This window comes from Rhineura floridana, chromosome 14 (genome assembly GCF_030035675.1).
Source record: "Rhineura floridana isolate rRhiFlo1 chromosome 14, rRhiFlo1.hap2, whole genome shotgun sequence".
In the NCBI taxonomy this organism is placed as follows: domain Eukaryota; kingdom Metazoa; phylum Chordata; class Lepidosauria; order Squamata; family Rhineuridae; genus Rhineura; species Rhineura floridana.
In genome coordinates this window covers 38,620,876-38,643,131 of record NC_084493.1, presented here as the reverse complement: position 1 = coordinate 38,643,131, position 22,256 = coordinate 38,620,876, and the positions used below count along the sequence as shown (strand labels likewise).

Below are 22,256 nucleotides of genomic sequence, written 5' to 3'. Positions count from 1 at the left end.
CGATTGAGGATGTGCAGATGGTAAAGAATCAGCCACTAGTGAACTGTTATTTGATATCAAGGTTAAGAGGCCCCCTTTAGGGTGGCCTCTGCCAAGAGGCTTTATTGCTGGGCTCGAAAAGGAACAGTAATCAGTTAAATACGGGGTGTTTGAAGAGATAATCCATGTTTCCTGAAAACAAATAATTTTAAATTTATTTATGAAAATCAGGAAGTCAGGATCCTCACATTTGTTGGCCCATCCATTGATATTCCATGATAACAATGGTATCCGTCATACAGCTGAGATCTCATCAAACGGACCTGTACTGACTATACATCCATTAGGAGTTGGTAAAGTTCGAGATTGATGCAAGAGCTTACTTTTACATCTAGACAATTTTGCAATTTTGTCGTCCTGTTTTTGTTTGGCCTGCTGCGTTTCTATTTCCCTGGGCTCTAAGATTTTAGGCAGAGACCCTAATTCTGTCGCCTCCAAAACACGCATTTTTTCCCACCTCCCCCGAGAGTCAATTTTCGCCTGTTTGGCAAGTTTATAGCAGGGGGAAATTTCCCCTTGAATGTTTTCTTCGGTGGGGATAGGGGGAACATTCATCATGTTAATCTTGTTAGGTCCAAACTTAACACGCGAGCCGTCTCTGTCTCCTCAACTCGCATTTACCCGGGAGGGGTGCGGAGATGAGTGCAATTTTAACCCACTATCAGAGATCAAGTAAGCGCAACACAATTCCTTTGCAAAGGGGAACCCAATACTTACAAGCCAAAGGCAAGTCAGCGTGGGAACCCGTTTTATTGATAGGTCAGAGAATATATAGCCTTTACCCCGAAAAGTTACAAAATTGGGGAGCAGCGCCATAAACTACAATGAAACATTTCATTGTCACCATACCCTAAAAACATGTAGAGGAGGTGAAGGGGTGCAGAGGAAGAACATAAGTAGAAACATCAAAATATCTTTTAGACTATGGGTCTGCGTATTTCACATGTCCTTGAGATAAGTGCTCTGCGACTATGGGAACAAAAGAGTTACTGAGCAGGAGCCCATAGCTGCAACCAGGCGCCCCTCAAGTGACGACAGATTAATATTGCTAGACTTTCATGAGAAGATTGTGGGGTAGTTGGGGAGCTTTAACATTTCTATACATGTTATGATTTGCAACTATAAGCGAAGCAATCAACTTCACTGTGATACAAGAGTAAAAGGGAATAGTGGGCAGGGAAATCTCCAGCTTAAACCGGCTTTTATTCTTTGAGCCACTGGAATGAGAAAGGGTCAGGTCACCAGGAAATATACCGACATCTTATATCGAAAGTCAATTAGAAGCCACTCTGGTGCTACTCCTAATATTGCTTGTGTCACTTTAAGCAAGACAGAAGGCATAACCAAAATGTTAAATGCACCTTTTAAATTTTTACCTAACAATCTCAACACTCAACTGCCTGCAAGTGCTCGTGGCTCCTAATTCCCTGTTTAAATCTTTATAAGTTCCCAGCGAACATAGTTCCTTGAGCTCAATTGTCTTAAATGTGTTAGCCAATGGTTCAATGGGCTCAAGAGTATTGTGGAAACAAGACTGTTGAACTTTTTAATGCATTTATTAACTAACAGAATTTTAGCTTCTCCAAAAGAGCATCTCAAGAGCAGTGGCTACATAACTGAGAGAGCATTCTTTATAAGACTTATAAAGTTGTGTTGTTTTTGGAGTTTGTATGGATGGTTTTCTTGTTTTTAGTTTGTTGAATTGATTATAGTGTGTTTAGAGCTTGTGTTTGCATGTGTGTGTTCTGTTTTTATCTTGTACACTGTGTCGATGGCTTTCTGCTATGAGGTGATCTGTAAGCTTGTATAATAATAAGAGGATATATACTGATAACATTTAGCCTTCCCATTCTTCTTTTTCTCTACTTCGTTCTTGTAAGAGGGTGTTATGGTCTGTTTTCATATGTTCTTAACTGTTAGACTGATGTATAAATATGGTATTCTAAACACAACTGAGGGAGTAGAAAAAGAGGAAGGCCAAACCAGAGATGGCTTGATTCCATAAAGGAAGCCACAGACCTGAACTTACAAGGTCTGAACAGGGTGGTTCACGACAGATGCTATTGCAGGTCACTGATTCATAGGGACACCATAAGTCGAAATCGACTTGAAGGCACATAACAACAACAAACACAACATTCTATGCTCAGCTCTTTGAAAGGACATAGGATGTCCTCTGACCCTGGGCTGTAACAGGCACTTAGTGACAAAAGGCTTATTGCTGTTTTTGGTCCAGGAAGTGATTAGCTGTCTAGGTCCTCCTCCTTCTTCATCCATGATTCAGCATTTCCAGCCAGGGAGTGGCAGTGTTTGTGAAAGTTGGTAGAGGCTTTTCAGAGAGCCAGATGGAAGTATGGCTAGAGGGGCATGAAGTTAAGTCTCCGCTACCACAAGTGCTCTCATTTAATTAAAACAAAAAGATTAACTTGCTGAGGATTTGGCATTGCTTCCTTTGCAGGCGTTTTGCTCTGGCGGGAAATGCCTTTTTATGTGTGTGGCTACAAACTAATGTCCTTTTTGACTGAGGTGTAAATTCTTACATCCTTTATATAAGTATTTTGTTTGCATTATAATTAAAACTGGATTACATTTGAAGGAAGATTTTACAGTATAGTTTGTAACATACACCCCCTATTTTCCTATATAAGATGGTTTAGTCCTATTTTGCACAAATTCTTTCTGGGTAGCTTCATGTGTGCTTGCATCGGACTGAAGAACTGCTGTGTTTCATTAGGCTGAATTGATGTATTGGAGGGAAGCTGTGCACTTAGACTACACACTGTGGTGTTATTAGAATGAACATGTATTGTGCGTATCCTGTACCTAGAATGAGCAGCAACTCTTTGATGTATTACTACAATGGAAAAACGGTAAGGAGATTTTCCTTTTGTTCTGATAGTTTCCAATGTCTCTAGTGTGGCTGAAGATGCTGTTTGTAGTCTCTGCACAGTCTAGCAGCTAGATATACTTGCGTAGGCTATAATACTTGGACTAAAATTCTTCAGTTAGTGCATTTAGCTTTATACATAATATTTAACATTGCTTGTTTTTATTTTATGCAGCCCTTCTGTTGCCTCAATGATGTCATTGTTATGCCCATTTAGTACTATTTGAAAGTGCAATGAGTATTGCTGCTTCATGCAGCAGAAAAAGAAATTAAAAATTTTCTAACTGTTTGCTGTAAAAATGAGAGTGCACAGCTATCTGAAAACATTTCAGGACTTTGAGGTTCAGACACTGTCCTTGCAGTAGTACCATATGCTTTCAGTGGGGGAAAAACATTTTGAACATCTTCAATCTGATTTATAAATTTGAATCCCCACTTACACTCAGTATTTTCTGTCGCCTAGGAATGGTTTATAAATCTGCATCCATTCAGGTGCATAAAGTTCTGAAGCAAGATGTTCATGTTAAGATTTGATAAGCATCATGTTGTGCATTGAGGGTTTGTCTGTATGGCTTTTGCATAATGTAGACTGAACCTTTCATGTTTCATGGGAGCCTTAAGCTTATTTTACGGGTTTCATGGTATTGAAACTGTAAGATATTGTACAAAACAAATCCAGTTGTAATTGATGTGTCATGTAATGTTTGCTGCTTACTGTGCGAAATACTTAAAAGCTTTAGTCTTTAAGGGTTTTTCTACATTGGCAAATGATGCCAGCTAGAAGGGATAAATTGCAATTAATATTGAGGTATTCCTAAATTTTGTCTCTGAGTACTCTCAAAGAATTGTCTCATGTTTTGTTGGCGCTGATGAGCAGACTGAGTGATTAAGTATTCTTGTATACTGCTGTCAAATGATCCAACTTTTGGCAGGATTTTGAAGCATTATAGTCAAACTTTTGTAGCACTGCTAAAAGGTAGAGGATTGGTAAGTCACCTTCTAGGCATCTCTGAATCCATTACAGAATGCATCTAAGCTTCAGGCAACTTTAGAGAAACTTGTTCTCTTTGAATGTTTGTGTTCTTCAGATCGGAAATCTTTTTCTTTTTATGTCACCTCCTAAGCTGAAATAGTTTTGAAGTTTTGTGTGAAGATGTATACGTTAGAGTGAAGTAGAAGGAAGCCTGCTGTTCCCCTGGAGCAATGGGAGTCTGGCTTTCATGGAGTGTTGATTTTATTCTTTCTCTGGTGCAGAATGTTCCCTTTGTTCTACAGCGAGGGGGAAAGCTTTGATCGTAGTCTGTATGTTCAGGCTTGTAATGGATGGAAGTGCTGTTTCTGTAGAGAGGCAAGGCACAACAATGGATAGCATTTGCTTGTTATGGTTTGGGGTGACTCTCATGAACTTGAAGAGCTGGAAACTGTATAACAACTCCATATCCTTGTGCCCCTTCTATGCTGTGATACTTCAGTGTTCAGGCTTCATGGGAGCAACTCAAAAGAGGATAGGAGGAGAAATTTAAATCATTTTTATTTCCGGATGTACTCCTGTTTGTGGTGTTGGGTGGAAAATGTTGGCTTGTTTAATGGCTGTCTTCTTTTCTGCCCTAATTCAGGATTCCATTCTGAGGTGTGTTTTTGCTTTGATATGCAGGGTTTGTAGGCCCTCATCAAGAATAGATAAGCCTAAGGCCATATCAGTCTGAACTATGTCCACCCACCTTGTTTGTGGTATTTAACCAAGTAGTAGTTTGAATAAAGTCTGGTTTCATGTTTCAGAACTTTTAAAAAATAAGGGTATTAATTTACTGTTAAGTATCAGCAGATTCTGCCATGCAGTGATGAACTGAATGTTTCTGTGGCAGCAACTGATTCAGGAAATGCTAAAGAGCTGCTTTTCAAATCTGTACCATTTCATGACCCTGCCCCCTTTTGATCTTTAAGGGAGGACAAAAGGTTAGAAGGTTAATGAATAGAGGCAATATGGGAACAAAGCTGAAAGGAATTCTCCCAATTATCTCTGGTTAAGACAAAACAGGCAATCACCACAGGCTCAAATATTTTGAGATGGAAAAAAAGTAAAACCAGATTTTGTTCATTAGAATGAAATAAGTGTGCCTCTTTACACTTTGCAGCAAATGAGTATCCTGCTTCATTTAGCCATAAAATATTAGAGCCTTGTGGTATTAACATAGAGCAAAACATGAGGTAGTTTTGAGTAGCTTCATTCTAAAATGTAAAAATTAGTGAGGCTCTCTTTGCAAAGAGTTGTAGTGTAAGCAATTTATTCGGCTAGTTTTCAGGCAGAATTCTATTTAATTTTTACTTTACCTATTATGAAAAGTAGATACCTGTCTTCTGGGAACAAAATGTTCCCACTAGTATTGAGTATAATATGCCCCATACTTTTGTTGTAGAACCATCCTTACATGGACTAGTTCTTGCAGGACTCTCCTTTGTTATGTATGTATGTATGTATGTATGTATGTATGTATGTATAGCATTTTTGCCAGGAGATGTTCCTAGTGGATTGGTCATATTCTGTCTAGCCATGTCAGACTATTGTTATTGTTGTTGTTAATAATACTAAGAAAACAACAACAATAATAATATAAAAACTAGAGCTAAAAAATAAAAAAATATTTACTCCAAAATGGAAACAAATAGAGACGTAAACTGTTTAGTATTCCTCTCAATGAGTGGGAAAGGGTTGGGGAAAATTTTAGGATGCTGTCCATCGAGAACATTTCTAGACAGACACAAGCTGAAGAGAAGAGCCATGGCACTGTTGAAGGTGTTCCTGAAGATTTGTGCAGTAAGAGTCTGTTTTCCTACACAGAGAAAATCAGCAGTGTTGGAAATGTCAATTTACCGTAATAGATGAAAAGCTTGCCAGAGTGTGTTTTGCATTGTGTGTGCACATTAGGAAGCTAGCATGAGATTATTTTTTCCAGTGGACTTCTGTACTGTGTAAAGTACTCATTGGTCTACAGTTCTGTAACCTGTTGACATTCTGGAGAGAATGGGTTGTGGCTTATGGAATAGAGAAGAATGCCATTGTATCATTGCTGTTTTTGTCTTGCTTTGTCTTCATAGAATACCACATTTTTGCCTTCTAGTTAAATAACTGAAGTTGAGGTAGTATCTTCTTGCCCTGGCTCCATATTAAATATGTCCGTGGCAGCTGTCTGCATCAAAACCCAGTGAGGAAGCAGCTTTTTGACAACTGGGTCAAACACATTCAAAATCTGAGGAAGTGAATTCACACACTCCAAGGTGACATAAATTGCAGTAAATAGGAAAGTGTTTGCTGGCTGGAGGCATTACTTCCCCATCATGGCACCCATTGATGTGTTTTGGATCAGTGTGCATATGATAAATGTAAGTGTTCTTTAGAATATGAATTTAGCATAATATTGAGACACTTGGGTTCAATTTATATCATCAGTGGAATCAAGTGATAAAGCTTCTCTTGAACTGTAAGCTACACGGAAGAAATTGTATTTGCATTCTCCCCACTGAAATTTTGAAGGGAAAGGTTTTACAAAACAGCAAGCACCATTCTGTTCTTCCTTTCAAAATGACATCCCACCCATTAATTTAATCATACAGAAAGATGTGTATTAATTTTCTAAAATGTCAGCATGAAGGGACTGAGAAAACAATTGCATTTTAAATTTAATAACAAGCTACATTATTGGATGTGTCACAATCTTGAGTGTTACTAATATGCCATATTCCCTCATAATTTCTTGTACAGACACTACATTTGAAATAGGAGAAAATACGTTCATATGTACATTTGGGGAGGGGTAAAATTTGCAGCAGCCAAATATAATTGCTGTAAATTATTTCTGCCTCCAATAAATATTTTTCCCCTCTTTTATCAGTATTGAGTTTCTTAACATACACCGAGGGAAAATCCAACTAACCATGTCTACTCAGAAAAAAGTCCTAATGAATTCAATGGACTTACTTCCGGTAGGACTGCAGTAAAGGAGGACTTCCCAGGAGGATCCCTCCGCCTGTGCAGCTTCTGAGATGGGCTCCCGTCTTGGATGAAACTTTTTCAGTTTTAAATCCAGTCAGAAGGGTCTTTTTTGACTGGGGATAATTTCTTCCGGATAAGGAAGAAACGTGAGATTTCCCACACAGCTTTGTTGTGATTGTTGGAGACTGGAATTCGTCAGAATTGTCTGTGAAAGAAGGTCTTCCAGCAGCTCGGACGGAGCGAGGATTTCTAGCTAGCTCAGCTGAAAAAGTGACCCGTTTTTTTTCCTTTAAAGAAAAACGGTCTAACAGGCAAGCATTCTCCTGTCTACGCTTATTACTTTCTTATTTATACAGCTAAAGAGATTTGTCAAAGAACCAGCAATTAAGAAAACCTGGGTGAGTCAAAACTTTCCTTCTCTTTTACTCATGGAACTAAGGGGGAAGAAAATAAAAATAGCCTATCTTTTTTATTGCAAAAAGCTGACATGGAAAATAGCATTATAAAGATTACAACGGATGAGGGTTTTCTTTCTGATTTATAAGACTTTTGTGTAATATATGTCTGGGACTATTTTTTCTGATCTACTTTTTTTTGATGAATCTGCTCATTTTTTCTGCTACTAGTTATTTGGATGCTGTGAACTAAAGCTGTTTTTGCACTTCTGGGCATATAAGAGATAAGGGCTGTCTAGAGTGTGACGCCAGTTGGTTTGAAAGATTAACTCCTTTGTAACTGGATAAAGAAATAAACTGCTCTTTGCTTGGGACATTGAAAATTGAAGGAGTTTTGTTCCTTTGGCTTTAAGAATGACAATTAAGAAGATCATGGATGTACAAGAAGGGACTTTATCTTTAGACATGTTTCAGAAAATAATGAATGGGATTAAGTCAATAAAACAAGAACTGAGAAATAATAGTCAAGCGTTGAGAATTGAATTTGACGAAATGAGACAGGAGCTGAAAGAAATTCAGGATTCTATGAGAAAGGAGAATAAAGATGGATCTGGAAAACCAAAAAAGGATGAAAGAGAAATTAAAGGCAAGGTTCAAACTATGGAGATTGGATTAAATATGGATATGGAAAAAGATTTGGATTTCCTGGCTGTGATGGATCCTGGAGACAAATATTACGGTTTGGAACTCAGCGCTGTCCCTGAAGGAATTGAAGAGATTGGAGATAAAGATATTATCGGTTCAAAACAATTCCTGGACAGGAAGGATTTGATGGAACTAGAAATGGAGAAAGCTAACAGAATTAATCCCTGTTTTGTGTCAATGGAAAAATCTTCAAGAGATGTGATAGTGTATCATGTAAAAAAGAGGAACAGAGATGCGGCTTTGCAACAATACTTCAGTGATACGTTCGGAATTGTTGGCAAGAAAATATCTGTGAAAAAGGAAATTCCTATCAGACTCTTATTATATGACTATGACAGCAAGATTATTGGGCGTGTAAAGATGGAAGATGGAAGATGGAACCAATACGGATAATGGAAGAAGAGCGATTTGAAATTACTGGACTTAGTAGACTTGATGAGTTGGATTAATTGACATGTTTATCTAGAAAAAAAATTGATGGACATATATCTCAAGGATTGGAAACTTCTGTTTGACTTTTTGTGGAAAAATAAAATGATATGATGTTAATGAGATTTGTAACCAATTAAGATAACCGCTGGAGGAAGGTGATTTTATAATCTATTAAGATACAGGCTTGTTATATATTATAGACTTATAGCTGAACTACGACAAATCGGAAGTCAATTTTTTAATATATTTTTTTCTTTTTATTGTATTAGTTATTGATTTGTGTTTTTTCTTTTTGTATTGTTTTGGTTTTGAAAATTTGAATAAAAATTAATTGGAAAAAAAAAGGACTGCAGTAAAGGAAACTATAGTTACCAGGAACAAGCCAGGATCTTTTTTTTTCATATTTCATTAAAATTAATATTATACCCTACAAAATAAGGAAAAATACACAAACTACACAAATCAACCTTTCACACACGCACGTATGCGCACACACACACCATTCATTGATTATTCCAAACAAAATTACATTTCCCTGGTAAGTGTTAAGACATCATTTGTCCATCCATATATGTTACAAAAGGCCACTCCACTGCAGCAAAGTCCTCTGGTGCTGGCTCTACCCTAATTAATTTAAGTTTGTGAGTCACTTTTTCTAAGGTGGTTATATATACATGGCCTTCTCATACCACAAATCCATTGTATTTTTCCATCCGTGAGATATGGTTAAGCAGGTGACCAATAAGCCACCAAAGGTTTGAACAAAATATCAGAATTAGCCTCAGAGAACATGGATAACAAACACAGCTTTGAATCCAGAGCCAGCCTCTTGCCAATAATAGCCCAAGTCTGTGCTAGCACTTCATCCCAAAACAGCCACCCGCCCACACTCCCAAGACATATGCCAATATGTACCTCTGTCTGGACACACCTGCCTACACTGGGGGGATCCAGATCCAGTTATGTGAGCTAGCCATGCTGGTGCGTAAAACCATTAATGGGTCACTTTTAAAGATTTCTCCCGAGGAGAATAGCTTGGTCAACCAAAGCCAGGATCTTTAGCCAACCCAAAACTATCTTTAAGAACCTGGTTTGTTCCTTAGATAATAACAGTAGTTTCCATTCAGATGAAATGGGGAACTAAGGTTGATTAGAGGCTTCCTGGATTAATCATGGCGAAGGGAGGAGCAAAGGGGCTCAATGTGTGGGGAAAAGTCTGGTTCATATATTGGCTTATGAAAATGAGATACCATTATCTGAATGCAGCTTCTGTATCAGTTCTTGGCTAACTCAGGATCACAGTTAGCAAATTTGTAAGACTACCAAGGGGTCGTCCAGGAATCTCCAGTAGGCTTGCTTATAGCACTGCTCAGTTTGATTTTTATTTATTATTTATTTATATAGTCAATTTATATACAACTTATATTTAAATAAAACTCTAAGTCCAAACATCTTAAAACAACAACTACAAAAAGGATAAAATACAGTTAACTGAACAAAACATCCTCTTTAGTATCAATGTAATATAAACATTGCATATAAAACTAAGTACAAGAAATACAAGAAAAAGCATAATAGACTAAACAGAATATTCCCTACTTTTCAAGGAAAAACAAACACGCTAAAACACGCTTATTTTAAAACAGAATAAATTAAACAAATCATTTTTCTCTCCACTGCTATGCCTGGTATTGAAATAGCCCAAGAAAATGTTTCTCTCTCTGCTCCTTTTAAGCTGATGAGAGGATGTGTAAATATTGCTGATGTGGATAATTTACTTTGCTGGCCATTTACATAATGATAAAGCTGCATTTTCTTTTATGTAACCCTCTGTAAGAAACTTTCTAGAGAAATTACCAGAGATGTTGTCCATGTTTCAGTTTTGCTGCATGAAATATATATCCCACTCGCCCCTGTTTGTCAATGTATACTCATAAATACATAAGGCCAGAACTAGTCATTTCAAAACTTAATTCATTAAGTAGGCTTTTACATAGTACATGTTTAAATATATTTTTACTGCTTTTAAAAATGAACTTATTGGACATCTGTTTAAAGTGCTCCTGCACCATGTTCATTTAAGAATCCCTTATCGTTCTGCAGAATGCCTATGATAAATAGGAGTATATTATCACTGTTCCTTCTTGTTTGTCCCATGAAATGAAGCTTGAATCTGGCATAGTTCTGGACTGACAGAAAAAGCCATTGCCTGTCTTCACTTGCATTTTCTCAAGTACATTATGACACTGAATGCAGCTGTAACAATACTGCCTTTAAACCAACCGACCCCACAGAACAGAAGGATGAGGAGAGCAGAGTCACTTTCTAGATGACTTCAGTAGCCATTGACCTTTCTTTAGGAATGCAGAAAAGATAATATCTTCCTTGGTATGGTATTCAATCACTCTCTGACCCCAGTACTTTTGTTTGAGGATAGTTTTCCTGGATTCATTCTGAATCTAACTTTGTAGTGTCTGAGAGTACAGAGCCTGCTTGCCTGTCCTAATCAATCCTCCCCGCCTACCTTTAAGGTTTGCCTGTTTGATCTCAGAGGTAAGGCAAGAGGGTAGCCAGAGTTCCTGTCTGCCCTGCATGGATGAGAATGAAAGAACTGTTCTTACTGAATTTACAGGTTTGCTTGCTCATTGTTCTGTGTTCTAGAACAGATAATTTTCAGTGAAACGTCTGTATCCTGAGTGTGGCTTCTTGATGTAAAATAAGAGAGCATAATATATGGGTGTTCCATAGTTTATATGTGAATTTGATTAATATTGAATCTTTTCCTTGCAAATTCACCTGGCGTTCCAAGTATTTTCTGTACTACGTACTTGAAGGACTTTCCTAATTTATAAATATTGGGAAATTATTACATTCTTAAATGTTAAGCCTGCAAATTACAAAGTCATGCATGATTGGGGTTTTTTATTGGATTTGTCATTTTTTCAAGCGAAAGGATGTATGTGGAAAAACCAAACTTGATTTGACTATGTGGTCTTTGATAAAGACAATAAAGTAAATGTATATATATGTACACACACACATACAAATACAGTTAATAGTACTGTATAAGAGATACTAAGTGCCTGAGAACTTGAAGGAATGTCAGGAAAGTCAGGCTGGCTGTTTATTACTGGCTAGCTAGATGCATGGTCAGCATTTGGTAAACAAAAAATAGAGACTAGCTCAGCCTGGAGGAGGAGGATTTAAATGTTGTTTATGGTACCCTGTACTCTGAGAAATGTCCTGCTCTGCCAGCGATTTCTGCTAAATCCAGACTTCAAGAGCTGTGATTGTAGAGCTTTGTGCATAACCTTTGAAGGGGATAAGAGGCATAATTTTAAGTTGAATAGTTTACCATTTTTAAAGTAATCCAAACACTTAGAGAGCATGCTTCCTTCTGGCCCCTCTGTTCATCAACAACCTCTGTATGCCAGTTTGAACCTTAAGTTATATTCAGCTAAGTCCTACACAGAGTAGATCCATTGAAATCAATTAATATAAGTTAATCATGTCTATTAACTTTAGTGGGTCTACTCTGAGGAGCACTTACTTGAATTCCACCCCTTGTATTTCTTCTGAAAGATTTTGAGGCTTGGGCTTTTCCAGATGGCTGGACCAGGAAGTCCCAAAACTGGGGGCTGGTTGTTGAGAATTCATTAGGTCTCAGGGTTCAGAGTCATACATCTCTCTGATAATGTACTGTACCATAGCAATGCCAAGAATACCAAGAATTTAGATGGCAAGGATGCAAAATACAGACTGACCTTAATCTATTTGGAATATTTTCTTGGGCCGTAAAATGGCAAATTCAGTGTAAACAAATGTAAAGTTATGCACGCTAGGGCAAAAAATCTTAATTGCACAAATATGCTCATGGGGTCTGAACTGGTGGTGACTGACCAGGGGTCGTAGTATATAGCTCAATGAAGATGTTGACCTAGTGTGTGGCAGCTGTGATAAAAGGCAAATTCCATGCTAGGCATCATTAAGAAAGGAACTGAAAATAAAATTGACAATATTGTAATGCTGTTATACAAATTTCTGGTGCAACCACATTTGAAATACTCTCTACAGTTCCGGTCATCTCACCTCAAAAAAGATACTGCCAAGCTGGGAAAGGTTCAGAAAAAGGCAACCAAAATGATAAAGGGAATGGAGCAACTAACCTGTGATGACAAATTACCACATTTGGGACTTTTTAGTTAAGAGAAAAAGTTATAGAAGCATATTACACTATGCTTGGCATGGAGAAAGTGGGTAGAATTCATTGCCCATAGAATGCCCATTCAGTGAAGCTGAATGTTGGTGGACTTAGGACAGCCAAAAGAAAGTACTTCACATTGCACATAGCTAAACTATGGAATTCCCTCTCACAAGAGGCAGTGATGACCACCAACTTGGCCACCAACTTGGATGGCTTTAAAAGAGGATTAAACAGAATCATGGAGGATAAGGCTATCAGTGGCTACTAGCCATGATGGCTATAGTCTACTTCCACGGTCGGAGGCAGCATGATTCTGAATTAACAGTTGCTGGAGATCACAGCAGGGAAGAGTGCTCTTGCGCTCAGGTCCTGTTTTGGGGTTTATAATTGGGGCATCTGGTTGGCCACTGTGAAAATAGGATGCTGGACTAGACGGGACACTGGCCTGATCCAGCAGGCTCTTCTGATGTTCTGACATTCTTAATTTATTCAGAGCTGCTTCACACATGATATGGAGTCCATCTCTATCAAACTGAAAAGCAGGCTATAAATATTTAAATCTTTAACAAGTGTACATCACCATGTGTAAATACCAACAGTATCTATATTGGTGTGAGTGCAGTTGTTGGAAAGCTGCTGCTTTGATGCTTTGCCTTCTGTAGCAAAACAGCAACTCGCATGTTTGTGATTATGACTGTGTTTGCTGCATTCGGTTATCTCTGTGTAGGAAATATGTTGTGAAAAGCCGCCCTCATGGTTGCTCGGGGTGATTCCTATCTCAAAATGCATTCTGAGCACTTCCTTTCCTTTAGTCATCCTATTGTTTCTCCCACAGAATTTTCCTCTTTGCTTTTGTAATTATTACATCTCCAGCAGGTCTAAATTCTACTAGATGCCATTCGGTATTGAGTGTTCCCCTATTCATACACCTCACCACACCTCCTAATGGGAATTTCCTTGATTTGGCATTGCTCTTTGTTATCTTGGTGTCTATTTTACGGTATTTTAACATGTTATCCAAGCTTTCTACCAGAATATTTGTTCAGAAATAAAGTGTGTATTTTAACATGTTATCCAAGCTCAGAAATAAAGTGTGTATTTTAACATGTTATCCAAGCTTTCTACCAGAATATTTGTTCAGAAATAGTGTGTGTGGTGAATGAATTTAGTAATCCAGTTTTCTGTGAAGAGTTATGAGGATTTAGAAATAGTAGATTAGGCTTAGGTAGAAGAACTGAGTTTAGACATGGTAAAAGCCTAAACAAACATTATATGGTTTTTGATTGGACAATATATAAGAAGGTAGAACATTTAATCTTCAAAAAATTATAGCAATTTCTTGTCGTTCTGTGATAGATGGAAAGCTATGAACTGAAGGCTGTTTTCCTATAGCCCAAAGAGGAAAAGACTGGTAGAATAATAGAGACACTTCAGGAAATAATGTTGCTTCAGTCCTTTGTTGAGTGTCAATACAAATTCATTCCAGAGCTGATCAGCTTTTTTTATTAGGGCAAATTCAGAAGAACAAGCAGGAAAATGGCCAGAAGTTTCTTCTGAGCAGGCCTTCATAGTCTTTCTTTCTCAGTTTAATGACTAGACTAGTCATTAGTTTAATGATTAGTTTAATGACTAGACATTTAGTTTAATGTCTAAATCAGCTGATTTTTTTGTTCTTGGATTTGCTAGCAAATTCTGTTGACAAACGACCTTTGGCATATCATGGGATTGAAGGTTATTCCCACTGATTGCTGGGATGTCTCACAGTATTGGCATCTAAGATGACAAGGAAGGTGAGGCCTCTTACTTAAAATTGGGCACCGCCATATCTGATGTTCGTGTACTTTATAGATTGCTGCAACTTGAATTGTTGCGCATGGATTTCAATGCCCACATACATTGTCTGTGTGAGCCCCATGTTCACAGACTTAGTAAGCTTTGGTTTCTGATCTAACTTGTGGTTCCTGATAGCAAGAAGCCACCATTCTCAAAGCCATATTGACAAAGTGGATTTATTTGTTTGCTTATTTTTAACAGGATATATATTTATTAAATTTATATCCCACCCTTCCTCCCAGAAGGAGCCCAAGGTGGCAAACAAAAATACTAAAAGCATTTTGAAACATCTCAAAAACAAAAGTCTTTAAAATATATTAAAACAAAACATCTTTAAAAACATATTAAAGCAAAACATCCTAAAAACATATTTAAACAACATCTTAAATAACATCTTAAAAAGCAATATATACCACTTAATTATCAAAACCTCTAAGTGGTTTACATAAAACAATATAAATATATATTACAGATATAATCAAATGTTAAAAACAACTTATTTATTATTTATTACATTTCTACCCCGCCTTTCTTTCCATGATGGAAACCCAAGGCGGCTTCCGTAGGGTTCCCAGGCGGTCTCCCATCCAGGCACTGACCAGACCTGACCCTGCTTAGCTTCAGCAGGGAGCTGGCCTCATGTGCCTTCAGACCTCAGCCTGGGACCAGCTTGACTTAAAAATTTCAAAAGTAAAATCAGCAGTTTTAAAAACATACATAATAAAATAAATACTGCATGTCTGGGTAGGCTTGCCTAAACAAAAGGTTCTTAGCAGGTGCTGAAAACAGCACAGCACATGTGTCTGCCTACTGTTGTTAGCAGCATCACACGCTACTTGTTCAGGTTGGGCTTAACTGCATCTGGTACTCCTTTTACTGGATCATGGTCTCAACTCTCTAGAAAGTGAATCATAAGAGAGGTGAGGCAATACAGACTGAATAAAACCAATGGAAAATAAATGCTTTATTTGGAGAAATTAGCTGGGAGCACCTTAGGAAGGGCATACTGCCATTGCAGTTTCCAAAAAGTTCATTTTCCAGTCCAGTTAATCATGCTATGGTTAGTTTTCCATTTTTAGCATAAATTCCCCAGGCAAATGGTTTCCCCCAGTCTCCAGAAATTGGTTGGCCCATAATCAGGTTCCTATATATATATGGGTTGAATCCAAAGTCTCTGGCGCAAACATGACTCAGTCCTGTCAAGCAGATTCATTTGTGTGGGTAAATTTCTCCTAATTGGATGATGGGCTGGAGTAGACTAGTAACCAAAAAATCATGTTGTAAGACGGAAACATTTAAAAGTCACCTTAAATAGAACAGTGGCTTACCAACCCAAGAATGTCAGATGCGCTTGGCAATTTGGATGTCATGTACTGATTAGGTTGAATGGGATCAATGGTATTCCAAGACAGGCATGCTGTCATTTCTTCAAAATGAAGGAAAGAACCAGGACCGGCGCCAGGCATGCCCGGGTGCTTGGGCACCTGCCTGCCCTGGCACCTGCATACATGCTTGCTCCACCTACCTACCTTTCCCTTGGTGAATGCTGCCCGCACTGTGTGCGCATGCCTGCCATGAACCAAGATGGTGGCCAAGGTTTCCCTAAGAGGCTGATGCCTCTACTGCCATGAACCAAGATGGTGGCAGGGGCATGAGCCCCTTAGGGAAAACTTGGCTGCCATCTTGGTTGCTGGCAGGCGTGTGTCCACAGTGCAACCAGCATTTACATCAAGGGAGAGGTAGGTGGGGCATGCATGCAGGTGGGGGTCATGGGCCTGCGTGGCAGTAGGGGGGGTGCCTGGGAGCTCCCTCTCGCAATCTGCAGCAAGGTCGGGAGCCAATGCTGCCGTGGATTACAGAAGGGAGCACTACCCACCCACCCTAAGGAGGGGCCCTTCAGGGGCCCTCGCCCAAGGCCCAACCTGGCCGCCCTCTGCTGCCGGCCCTGGAAAGAACACATGCATAAAGATGGGGAGACAAAAGCACACTTGCTTGAGTGAAGAACTCTCCCTCCTCTTTGGAGCACATTCCCCCTTATCCAACCTGGATTTAAAAGACAAGCTTTTAAAAATATTAAACCATCAGTGTTCATGACACCTTAAGAGTTACATAGGTAAAACAGGCAAGTCTGTGTGTCTACAAAGTACACAGTCTAAAGTAGATGATGAAGAATGCAATAGAGGAAAGGTGGAAGAAAATGTTCCCTGCCCTCCTTTCCTTTCGCTCTCTTCCTAGTGTGTTGCTTTTCTAAGTGTAAAAAATACAAACTATTTAAGCTATATTAAAAGACAGAATAAAGACTTATGCAGTCTAATGTTGTTGAGATCAGGCCTACATCAGTCCATGGCCATCTATCACCACTAAAAATTGCATGAGTGACTTGCTGCAGGCTGCTCCTTGTCCATTTCCTGTCAGTCCAAAGAAACAGTTGAGCATTTACAATTGTATTATTTAATGGTCCATGAGTAGGTCCTTTAAGAGCAAGATCTTTGGTCTATGAACACCTGAGTCTGCTTTGTGCTGGATTGGTCCCATGCCTTGGCTGTACTTAAAGCTTGTCAGCTAGAATGAAGCATTTGCCCTTCTAATGTCTAAAATACTTTCATTGTCAAGTAATAATTATAAGCAGAGATCTGGTTACTCATAGACTAGTAATCCCAGTAATTCTTTTCTCCTCTTTTACTTTTAAATATTGGTTTGTAGTAACAAAATATCAAACCTGTGATTAACCGAGGGGGGGGGAGAGCAGGTGATCAGATGACTTAAGAGATCTGGTTTTAATTTGTGGGTCGTTCTGACTGTGACAAAGGAGAGCTCACTCTTTTTGTGGAATTGGCAGACTGTTTCACCACATCTGGAGTTAATGAAGTCTTTTGAGACCACATCAGTTGTGTTCTGCTGCAAGAATTCTTTGATCTTTGAATCAAGTCTGGAAGAAGTGCAGCTTGATATCACCACAGCTATGTTTTTGGAAGCTATACTTAAGATACTGGAACATGCCAAAACTATATAAAGTTGTGTGCCTGCACTGGAACACTTCTGGTCCTCTTTGAAGGGGCCTTTTTCTTACACTTTCATTGTAAAAGTGGTCTGTAAAACCATTTTGCTGTCACAGATTTTTTGCAGACAATTTTCCTTTTCCATTTCTCCTTGCTTAGACTATTAAGCATCTCAATTGGTAGGAGAGCTGAGCTTCAGGCTTGCTCACAAAAATTGTTGAGCATTGCTCAGCAAAGTTTCAAAGATGGGTGCTTTTGTTGGTGTTGGCTTTGATACTTCAGTCAACATTTGCCTACATGTCTGCTTCCTGTGGGTCTTACTGGAGGAACTGCAATATATGCTAAAATTTTTAGTTCTACCTACTATATTTTAGGTCTTTGGATTATGAAGATTGGACAATTGGTTACTAAGTACAGTAATACCTCGCATTAACATACTCAATGGGACCAGAGCGAGTACGTAAACCGAAAATGTCCTTAAAGTGAAGCGCTACCTTTTAAAACTTCCCCCCCGTCTCCTTCATGCTTCAAAGCCCCGTGCTAAAGCTTCTGCTGCCGTGCCTCTCAGCTGATCATGATTGCGCCTCCCAGCTGATTTGCAGTGGCGCAGTCGTGTCTATTTCCACCCCTACCTGCTAAAGCCTCTGCTGCTGCACTGCCATGCCTCCCAGCTGATCACGATTGCGCCTCCCAGCTGATTTGCAGTGGCGCGGTCGCGTCTATTTCCACCCCTATGCGCTAAAGCCTCTGCTGCTGCACTGCCGTGCCTCCCAGCTGATCGCGATCGCGCCTCCCAGCTGATTTGCAGTGGTGCGGTCGTGCCTATTTCCACCCCTACCTGCTAAAGCCTCTGCTGCTGCACTGCCATGCCTCCCAGCTGATCACGATTGCGCCTCCCAGCTGATTTGCAGTGGCGCAGTCGCGTCTATTTCCACCCCTATGCGCTAAAGCCTCTGCTGCTGCACTGCCGTGCCTCCCAGCTGATCGCGATCGCGCCTCCCAGCTGATTTGCAGTGGTGCGGTCGTGCCTATTTCCACCCCCACCTGCTAAAGCCTCTGCTGCTGCGCTGCCGCGCCTCTCCCTCACCCTAACCCTGTAAGTGGCTTGCTAGCTGTGTTTCTGGAGCAATACGGGCATATGGAGCATGTACGTTATAGCGAGGCGACGTTAAGTGAAGCGACGTTAAGCGGGGTATGCCTGTATGCATGCTATGAATGTACTGGTATACTTCTTGTAAATTGTAACAAGCCTTACTGTACTAAATTAGATTAGTCAGGATCCTTATAATAGATAAAAATTTTCAGGAAGATTTTTTTTAAAAAAAATAAAAGTTGGTGATTTCCGTGATCCTTCTCTTCCTAATGCATGTAGTGGTGTTGATTTGGTTCACAAAACAGCTTTGAGATCACTTTGTTGCTGTGTAGAATGTTCTCTATTTGTGTAGCTCCTTTGAATTTCAGTAGAAATATTTGCATATATTGGAATGTCTAAGCAGGGGAAACATTCTGGATTTTGTTATGCAGATTAACTACAGTCACTTTGGAGAATGTTCTGTTGTGTACACTAAATAGTAGTTTTCAATTTTTCTTACTTTTTCTAGCAGTAAAACAAGCATAGAAACTCTTCTTTTTAAGAAAACAATCACAATGATGATTGTGTTACTGTCTGTTCTCATTTGTCCAGCAAGAGAGGAACAATTATAAGAGAAGATTGCTCCCCCCAAAGTCAGAATGGTGGCAGGCCTATAGCCATGGGAGGGTCTGGCAGCTCTTGTGAGTTTTGATGGCATGGAATGTGCCATTTGCAGAGGGGCTTCAGAGAGAACCTTGGATTATGAAATGCAGGGGCCACAGGAAGAAAAACTTCATGATGTTTTTATTATGTAATCACGTGTAGTAGGGGTGTGTGTGTGCGTGTGTGCGTACTTGTATGCACACACACAGTAATTATAAGGGTGGTGGTTGTTAACCTTTATTACCTGCCCTTCACCCAAATGTCCAGGGTGGGTTACAACAATTTTAAAATACAGCATTAAAACCAACCTAAAATGACAAAATAGGGTGGGTCCTAAAAAAGATACATCTCAGGTGTCAAAGGCCAGGGTAAAGTGAAAAAAATTGGGACTGAATTTGAAAATATGCGCTAGCTAGTATATACTGTACAGACAAACTATCTGCATGTTAAACCAGCAATATCTGGCTGATTCTAAAATGGGAATGTTGCTCATTTGTTAGCATGAAAAATCTGAAGCAAGTTTATCTAAAGAAAAACAATGCTTTTGATAACAGATAATTATTTATTATTTACTTATTATATTTATATCCTGCCCATATCCCGCCCTTCCTCCCAGTAGGAGCCCAGGGTGGCAATGAGACTGGTGTGTATACGAGTGTGCGTGTGGAGGCCTTCCAGACTTATAAAAGTTGCTTGCTGAAATTCTGGATAACTAAGAGTGTGGGACTCTTCTGCTTTTAGTAGTGTGGTGCATTGCAGCGATACACAGAAGATAGATCGGGATTTACTGGTAGATCTGTGGGTGATTTGAAGCAAATCAGTAAGGATTTTTTTTATTCCCAACTCCTTAACAATAGCAACAACATTATTCTCTTCTCCCCCCTCCCCTAATTATACTGGTGAAATGAAGAAAACTGGGGGGGGGAGATAAGTAAATATTTGGGTGGAGGGATTGTGAGCTTGGTACAGTTCTGATATTCAAAACAAATTTATGAGCTTAGATTTCTTCAGTTGTAATTGTAGGTCTGAGGTCTGGTTTTTGGGCCTCAGAGTTCTCATTAAAAAAACCCAAAACGTAAATCCCATAAGCCTGAAGTCTGCCTACTCCTGGATTGCACATAAACTCCTTTGAATATTTTTAGATGGGTAGCTGTTTTAGTGTATGTATGTGTGTCAGCTACCCATCTATATATTTATTGCTCATGTTTGGAACAGTGAGTTTGTGGAAGACCCTGTACTTGCTTAGCACAGCCAACTTTTATCAAGTTTTATCAGTTGCCTGTTTGAATTAGCACCCTGGAGGAAAGGGAAAGGGAAAGGAGAATGGGTTGGCTGGGCCTGCTTGCATCACTTTGGCAGCTTCCTGGAAAAGTATTTGCAACCAGGGAGTTAAGTTGCAGCTTTAGATCCTGCTGTGCTTATTACATTATTCTATGCTCCACTTGTTCGCAACTGAAAACTTTATTGTGACTTTCAACCATTACATGTTTATCCTTTTCTTTCCTTTCCATTTCATGGGTTTAGGTTTATGCACCATCTAATTCAGATGACTTTAACAGAGAATCTCCAAGTTACCCGTCTCCTAAACCACCAAGCAGTATGTTTGCTAGCACATTCTTTTTGCAAGGTAAGTAAGCAACTTTTTTTTAGACTTACCTAGCAAGTAAATTGGAGAGCCAGTGTGGTGTAGTGGTTAAGGTGTTGGACTACGACCTGGGAGACCAGGGTTCGAATCCCCACGTAGCCATGAAGCTCACTGGTGACCTTGGGCCAGTCACTGCCTCTCAGCCTCATGAAAACCTACTCATAGGGTCGCCATAAGTCAGAATCAACTTGAAGGCAGTACATTTACATTTAGCAAGTAAATTAATAGTATTGACTGAGGTTAGAATTGGGGAGGGAAAAAGGGGGCATGCAGGATAGGAGAGATTGTGGGAGATGAAAATGTGCTGTAGCTTCTTCTTGGTTCATTTTGATAATGTTATCCTGAAGTTAGAGAGCCAGTGTGGCGTAGTGGTTAGAGTGTTGGACTACGACCCGGGAGACCAGAGTTCGAATCCCTACACAGCCATGAAGCTCACTGGGTGACCTTGGGCCAGTCACTGCCTCTCAGCCTCAGAGGGAGGCAATGGTAAACCCCCTCTGAATATTGCTTACCATGAAAACCCTATTCATAGGGTCGCCTTAAGTCAGAATTGACTTGAAGGCAGTCCATTTCCATTTTTTCATCCTGAAGTTAAGTATATCCTTGGATATTATGGAGCATGCAGTTTAAGGGCCCATGTATTCTAGATTAGGTGGTCAGAATCTCTTGTTTTGGTTAGGAGCTTCAAAACAGCCTGGTGGCCTATCAGTCCTGTTGTATAGGTGAAGCTTGTTCTGGTGCTGGCGGAGTCAGTTGTGTCATCTGCTCACAACACAGCCCCCCTCCAGGATGCACACCTTAACGTGGTGAGGGGGTTTGAGAGTGTTGAAGAAGCTGAGAGCAATGCCATCAGTAGTCTAGACCAAGAGGCTAGACTTCAGCAAGGGCACCCAAGGCGGCATGGTCAAAGCTGAGACACCAGGCTAAGATGCATCCAAACTCAGAGGAAGGCAATGGTAAACCACCTCTGAATATCTCTTACCACGAAAACCCTATGAACAGAGTATTCAAAATGCAACACGAGATAGTACTGGAAGATGAGATCCCCAGGTCAGAAGGCACTCACCAAGCTACTGGGGAAGAACAAAGGACAAGTACGAGTAGCGCTGTGACTAATGACGCAGCTGGGTCAAAGCCAAAAGGAAGCCCAGAGGCTGATGCGCACAGATGCGAAAGGAGAGTCCGGAGTTGTACAACGCACACAACAGGGAATGTGAGAAGCATGAACCAGGGAACGTTAGAAATTGACAAGCAAGAAATGGAACATATCAACTTTACAATAAAATTGACTATTAAAGTCAATTTTTTTAGAAGATTACAATACTTGGTGTGAGTGAATTAAAATGGACAGGAATGGGACATTTTCAATCAGGCAACTACAAAATATTTTA

At 39.6% G+C, this 22,256-nt stretch overlaps 1 protein-coding gene across 8 annotated transcripts in view; it reads left to right on the top strand.

The window, feature by feature from the left end:
- TCF12 (transcription factor 12) overlaps positions 1 to 22,256 on the top strand; it is a 367,927-nt gene that overhangs the window by 255,836 nt on the left and 89,835 nt on the right. For 6 of the 8 annotated variants that reach the window (XM_061595499.1, XM_061595501.1, XM_061595498.1 and 3 more), the window contains exon 10: positions 20,745 to 20,847. In XM_061595499.1, coding sequence (XP_061451483.1) covers positions 20,745 to 20,847 — 103 coding nt within the window. Of the gene's footprint in view, positions 1 to 2,363; positions 2,910 to 20,744; positions 20,848 to 22,256 lie in introns of those variants that run through there. The other 2 variants (XM_061595504.1, XM_061595503.1) reach the window with 1 other exon arrangement.